This window comes from Bufo gargarizans, chromosome 2 (assembly GCF_014858855.1).
Source record: "Bufo gargarizans isolate SCDJY-AF-19 chromosome 2, ASM1485885v1, whole genome shotgun sequence".
NCBI lineage: Eukaryota > Metazoa > Chordata > Amphibia > Anura > Bufonidae > Bufo > Bufo gargarizans.
The window spans coordinates 704,190,970-704,198,064 of record NC_058081.1 but is presented as its reverse complement, the minus strand read 5'-3'; the positions used below and the strand labels follow the sequence as shown (position 1 = coordinate 704,198,064).

The 7,095-nt window shown below is 44.6% G+C and overlaps 1 protein-coding gene across 1 annotated transcript in view; it reads right to left on the bottom strand.

The window, feature by feature from the left end:
- Positions 1-1,903: 1,903 nt before the first annotated feature.
- UBR4 (ubiquitin protein ligase E3 component n-recognin 4) overlaps positions 1,904-7,095 on the bottom strand; it is a 94,825-nt gene continuing 89,633 nt past the window's right edge. The window contains 4 exon segments of the mRNA XM_044282503.1: positions 1,904-2,700; positions 3,451-3,613; positions 4,643-4,733; positions 6,495-6,719. Coding sequence (XP_044138438.1) covers positions 2,636-2,700; positions 3,451-3,613; positions 4,643-4,733; positions 6,495-6,719 — 544 coding nt within the window. The 3' untranslated portion in view covers positions 1,904-2,635.

The following is a 7,095-nucleotide window of genomic DNA, read 5'->3' as shown; positions in this document are numbered from 1 at the left end:
AGTCCGCACACTGCATCAGAGCAACGGCGCACACTGCATCAGAGCAACGACGCACACTGCATCAGAGCAACGACGCACACTGCATCAGAGCAACGACGCACACTGCATCAGAGCAACGACGCACACTGCATCAGAGCAACGACGCACACTGCATCAGAGCAACGACGCACACTGCATCAGAGCAACGACGCACACTGCATCAGAGCAACGACGCACACTGCATCAGAGCAACGACGCACACTGCATCAGAGCAACGACGCACACTGCATCAGAGCAACGACGCACACTGCATCAGAGCAACGAGGCACACTGCATCAGAGCAACGAGGCACACTGCATCAGAGCAACGAGGCACACTGCATCAGAGCAACGAGGCACACTGCATCAGAGCAACGAGGCACACTGCATCAGAGCAACGAGGCACACTGCATCAGAGCAACGAGGCACACTGCATCAGAGCAACGAGGCACACTGCATCAGAGCAACGAGGCACACTGCATCAGAGCAACGAGGCACACTGCATCAGAGCAACGAGGCACACTGCATCAGAGCAACGAGGCACACTGCATCAGAGCAACGAGGCACACTGCATCAGAGCAACGAGGCACACTGCATCATTCCCATCTGCTGTCTGTTTCCCGCAAAGGATCAGAATACCAGAAATAAATGTTTCCATATTAATTTATATCACATTCAATATGGCTTTTAAATCCATCCGGATGAATCAGTTTGTACCCGTTACGGTATAAATCCGGTATTGAATGCAGCGTTATATGATCTCGTTTTAAAGGATGATTACAGGATCCGTGAATGCAGATGTGAACCTATCCTAGCAGCTCAAGATGGGGTTTTCCGCATCTGGATGTGAAACAAAGGCACCTTAATATGGTGAAAGCAAGCAGAGATCTTGCAGCTGTCAATAATTAACAAAAAATAGGGGTCATGTATTAGGAATGGTGTTTCTAATGCAAGTCTTAAATAACTCATGAAAGGATAAAGTTACGTTAAAACCAAAGCATACCATTGTTTTTCTTGTGAAATTCCCAATAAGTTTGAGGTGTCACATGACCCTCTTCCTATTGAAAAAACAAAAGTTGGATTTAAAATGGCCGACTTCAAAATGGCCGCCATGGTCACCACCCATCTTGAAAAGTTTCCCCCCTCACATATACTAATGTGCCACAAACAGGAAGTTAATATCACCAACCATTCCCATTGTATTAAGGTGTATCCATATAAATGGCCCACCCTGTACAATGTACAAGCTCTATACAATTGGCACTCGTCAGGGCTACAGCTGAGAGCTGCAGCTGATTGGCGGGGGTACCATTACTCGGACCCCCGTCGATCTGATATTGATGACCTATCCTATGGATGAGGCATCAATATTTTTTCCCAGGTAACCCCTTTAATGATTATGGGTAGTCCTAAGCCAGAATCTGAACTGTACACCAGCCAGGAGCTAGCATAGATGACAGATGTAACTTGCACCACAAAACCTGAGCGAATCTTAAACGTTTTGGGCAATCAAGCCTTGCCCCCTCCAACCCAACTTTGACAAAAGTGGTGAGCGCGACATGCGACATAAAAGGGCAAAAAATGGCAGATAATGAGTGTGAGTTTTTGGCAGCACTAGTCTGGTGCTGGGGTTTGATAAATCTCCCACTAGCACTAGGTTTTCATTTTACCTCTCATGGCTCAGATTTTGGAGGCTTTTCCCTTCACTAGTGACCCCTTTAGGTTTCCATTACACTACAACAGATCCTGCTGAGAGTCCGATGGCCTCCTCGCTGTAGGGGCGTACACTGTGCGCTCGTTAGCGATAATTGAATGAACGACTTAGCTCCCCGGCGGCTCAACCGCTTCTCTCAATTCATCATCTCTCCAAGGACTTGAGAAACAGAAGCTTTTTGATGAGATTTATTGTATGAAGCAGACAACAGCTAGGTAGTTACGTATGTTAATTGATGGCCGCTGTGGAGGCTCAACTGGCAAGCGGGCCGACTGCCCCGATGGGGACACTCAAGCATGGAGGCGCTGAATAGCCGCTGAAGCACATTAATGTCTACACCGGGTGCAGCGTGCCATGATACAGATTGTCAAAGTCACATGTGGAAATGATTGGGGTCTCTGTCAACCATGGAGGAGTCTTCAGAGGGTCACCCTTACCCATGGGTGTCACAAGACGCTGGGCTTTTTGCATGCAATTAATTCTTTGGTGGGCTGAATATTTCATGCAGTGAAGGGAAGGTTCAGCTCCTCCTGGGATTCTCGTCAGCAGTTATGCCTTGAATCCTCCCTTCACTTTGGCCTTACAACTACATCCAAATCTGAAATTCACAAACACACCAAAACGCCCACCCCCCCACAAAAAAAAGCAAAAAAAATAAAAATAAAAACACAAAAAAAACAACCCACACAAAATAGCGGCAGCCAATTCTGACCAGAGGACATGACGGATTCTAAAACTCAAGATATAAAAGAATATATGTGAACCGGAGAGAACGTGTGATGTCAGCTGATAATGACGGGGAACGCGCTTCACTCCCCTCCCCCGCCATATACACCAAAAATACAAGATTGGGGGGAAAAAAAAAAACACTACTGCAATGGCCAGGAGAGGAATGTGGAGATTCTCAGGGAATAGAGTTCAAAAGATCCTTGAGGAAGCTGTCAGGGTCGTTGATTTCGGATAAAAGCCCTGAAAAACAATTTAAAAAAAAGTTATTTATTTCTTTCAAAACACACAAAACACACATACCGTCGTGTGCATGTAGCCTAAGACTGATTAACATAAAAGAAAAATCAACCTAAGAACGTCAACTAAGAAATCGTAAAAAAAAAGGATTTACGTTCTGTTGGCTCCTAATAGTTTATCTGCTCGGATCTGCCGGCCTCTGTGACCTGGAGCCTATTCACACAAGCCGCAGGCCGTTTGGGTAAAATGTATCTATCACGTGACTAAAGGCCGAACCTTTGGGGAGTGCACACGTAGCGGAAATGCTGGGATTTCAGTGTCATAACATGAACCAATCTCGTCCACGTGCTGCGATGAAAAATTCTCTTGCAGATTTGACTCCATTCCATGTAGAGGGGTTAAAGCCGCAGCTAAATGTGCAGGTTACATGTGCAGTTTTTTCTTTTTGCTCTGTCTGCACCTCCCCAAAATGTTCAAAGGGGGTTTAATATATGGGAGTAATGGGGGAGGATTGTAATAGTGTAAATGGAAGACATATATATATATATATATATATATATATATATATATATATATATATATATATATATATATATATATATATATAATCATCCCCCTATCCGTTTCCCTTCCCCTGTATTTTGTCGGTTGTCTTGTCCTTTTCCATGAGTACTTTGAAAAATCGGTACGTTATGTACTAATAAAAATCTACAGTTTAAAAAAAAAAATTGAGTTCAATAAAAAATTACTGACCAGCGACATCCATGAATTCGGAGAAGGACTCTACAGGCATGAACTCGTCCTGGAAGGTCTTCAGGGCTCTGTCTGCCGCCTCGTAGATGGGCATGTCATTAAGTCGGATGTAATCTGCCAGGGAGTAGGACCAGCCTCCCTCCGTGTTACTGTTTGGTACCTTCTGCAAGACAAAATACATCTCACATGACGTAATCCATGATGATCCAGAATCTCAGAGTGTGCGGGGGGGACACCAATCACACATAGAATTGCTTCACTATATCTTGCACATGTTCCCAGGGGCCCCATCGGTGCCAAATGTTATTCTGCCCAATAATCTACAATTCTAAATAATTCCCAGTCACATCAACACCAGATTAAAGGCGTCTTCTTTCCTATACTCTGAGGGCATGTTTAACCATCAGAGGGGGTCCCCTTTATCAGCGTGAGGGGAGCTCACAATATGGGGGTCTGATGAAATTTCACTCAACAGGAGCTGAAGTGACTATTCATTTTAATGTAATTCACTTTCCATCTCAGGGGGCGCTACAGAGGATGGTGGCAGCTGCTACAAATACCAGGAAGATCCTTTCAGTTATGCACGGTCACTCCAAAAAAAGGAAACCATCAGCAATGATCATATTTAGTGTAGGTCATTTGCACAGCGTTGAACGCAAACATCCAGGTAGTTACTGACAAATCCTGCTAGGGCCTGGAACAGCACGGGGCGAGTCACCCACTGAGAGGGATGGAACAAATGGCTGCCACAGAGGAAGTCCTTACAAGTGGGAACCACTTTGTACGGGACAGTAAAGGTAATAAGAAAACAGCTACTACTCACAGCTCCTCTCTGTAGAATACAGGACATGAAAATGGCTAAGACAACTCAATACCATAGTAGTTAAAGGGGTTATATGGAATGTTAAAATAATGATGGCTGATCCTTCCGTATGTGATCCTGACTGCTGGTAGCCCCATCAACTGGCTGAAGAGGCCCTTTATCTTTTACCAAGGCAGAGTGCTGGTACCTACGTGACGGATGTTCCTGGTACTACAGTTTAGTACAGAACTGAGCAGCTATGAGCCGTAGTATCAGACACAGCCACAACCCTATGTAAACGGGTCAGGAGGGAGCCCAGACTCCTATATCAGTCTCATCCTTAAGGGTTGAGCATCACTTTAAGGCCCAGCCTACATCATGTAGTGTTACCTTAAACATGTCGTAGATGTGGTCAACCAGGGCCCAGAAGAGGAGGCTGGAGCGATACACAGGATAGTCCTTGATGGCTTTGTCTGTCAGTCTGTGGAGAGAACACGGATACAATGACATGCTTATTCTTCTGCACCCATCGCCTGCTACCATATACCTGTGCGGCAATCCATATACTGCTGTGTGTGACCCTTTAACAACCAGCATCCTAGTACTCAAAAATGTGTAAAAAACAAACAAACCATGGTTGGCCTAATAAAGACCCGAACAGAGTGTCTCATTAATATTCAGGTCCCAGGCGAATAAGCGATCGGACTCAACCCAACGCCCTTCATTAAATAGGCAACTCCCCTAATGCGGCAAGAACGTCTGTGATAAATACTTTATTAATTGCTGCGAAGAGAAAGTAATTAAAAAAAAAAATCCATCATCTTCCCCGGAGAAAGACAATTAGTTTGGTGTGTTATGTAAGATGCCTACAGACGGACTCGCCCCGCGCTGGAATCTCACACATGTCCCTGTTGCTTCGGTCGGTCTGAGCTGCGCTCCGGTAAAACCACATGCTTTGCTAACAATTTTCAAGATCTCCCGAAGGTGATTGTTCTGGTCGGAGAAAATCACTGAGCGACAGTAACACTAACCCTCAGGGAGATGCCTTACAGTCTTAAGATGTCTTGTGACCTCAATGTCAATAGGCAGTGTGCAAGCAGATCCTTGAGTGTTTATGTGAGTTCAGCAGCAAAGCTCTCTGCTTCCCAAATATGTATACACACATATTATCTAACTGTAGCCTGAGGTCAAGGGCCTCGTGCAAGTGCTCTTTTCTATGGACTTTACCCAAAGGATCAAGCAGAAAGCTCTGCAGTAATCCACGTATAGTCTGCAATGCAATACTCAGCATCCATTACTCTCATCAGTGATCCAAGTCCACTTATTTGAGTATTTGCACTGCATTAGGTCTCTTATATACTAATCCTTACTTGCAGTGAGTTGCGCTCAGGAGCTGCATTCACAATTCTGCTGGTTCTTGCTGGAAACATTGAACAAAGCCTGTGTACAGATACCCACTAACAGTTTAGAGGACTTTCTATAAGGCAGGAGGGTCAGCTTTTTCTCTACATGACGACTGTATAGAGTCTGATAGTAAAGGGTTATTCCCACCTCGGACAATGGGGGTATATCGATAGGATATGCCCCTATTGTCCGAGATGGGAAAACCCCTTTAAGCAGGGAATGCTGGGAGATTTCAGCTCTGAAGCTGCAGGATTGAGGGGATTTAAAGAAGTGGTCAGTTTTTCCGATATTGATGACCTATCCTGAGGATAGCCCTTTAACTAACTAGCTTAAAGTGATATAAGGCCTACAGTCTGTATACATGTTTATTGCTCACTGTTAACAGCCATATTGGAGGTGGAGAGGCTGATGTAGTGTTCTACAACTGGACAGCGACACGAAGTGTAGAAACCTCCCTGCCCCCCATGATCACTACTTCATGTCACATCTCGTGCGTTAAGAACGGGAGACATTTATATCTATTTCATATTCATGCGATTCAGGATTTATTGAAGTACAGATGTATTTATCACTCCTTGTCACACACCTCCCCTTCTTTTCGTCCCCCTTTCCTTACTTTCCCAATGTTACCCTATAGTAATGTTCATACTTTTTGCCCTGGTATCCCTATGTTGGGGATGACGAGGACAAACCTCTCATGTAGTATTGTTAAATACTGTTTATTTACACTATATAATGAGACATGCAACTCATAGAATGTATGTAACATTCCTTTTTGAAAACAATAAAACATGTTAAAAAAAAAAAAAAAAAAAAAAGAAGACCTTCCATAAGTTACCTGTTTGTGCCACTGGGTGCCACCGCCCGTACGTGGCTGACGACCAGCAGCCTGCGCAGCACTTCTATGCGGATGGTTTTCCACTTCTCCGTAGGAAGGAGATGTAGTGCGAGGACCGTGGAGTAATAGGGCCCGTCCACCTCGAAGGCACTTTCGACCCACTTCTCTTTGGGCTGTTCTAGGAAGTTCTGAACATTTTTCTCCTCACGGGATATAGCTCGGGTTCTATAATAACAAGGCAAAATGACCTTCAGTGCGCTAATACTGAAGTGCAACTAAAACACGGCTAAAATCATTTTATATACACGACTTGTTCTATTCTTCAAGATCTCTGCTTGCTGTCAGTGAGTGGAAACATTATTTACAAACAGAAGCTCAAAATCCTTATCTAAGAGTCTCGCTCACGCAGCTCAACGTCTGTTACAAAGCGTCTTTCTTGGATGGATTTTTTTGCGACTGTCACGTTGCCGCATGTCGCATTGTGACACCATTGACTATCTATTACAAAAAATGTTTCACGACTTTTCAGCGACACAACCTTCAGCACTCTAGCTGCTGTTGGACTACAACTCCCACCATGCACGCTTGCTCGGCTGTTCCT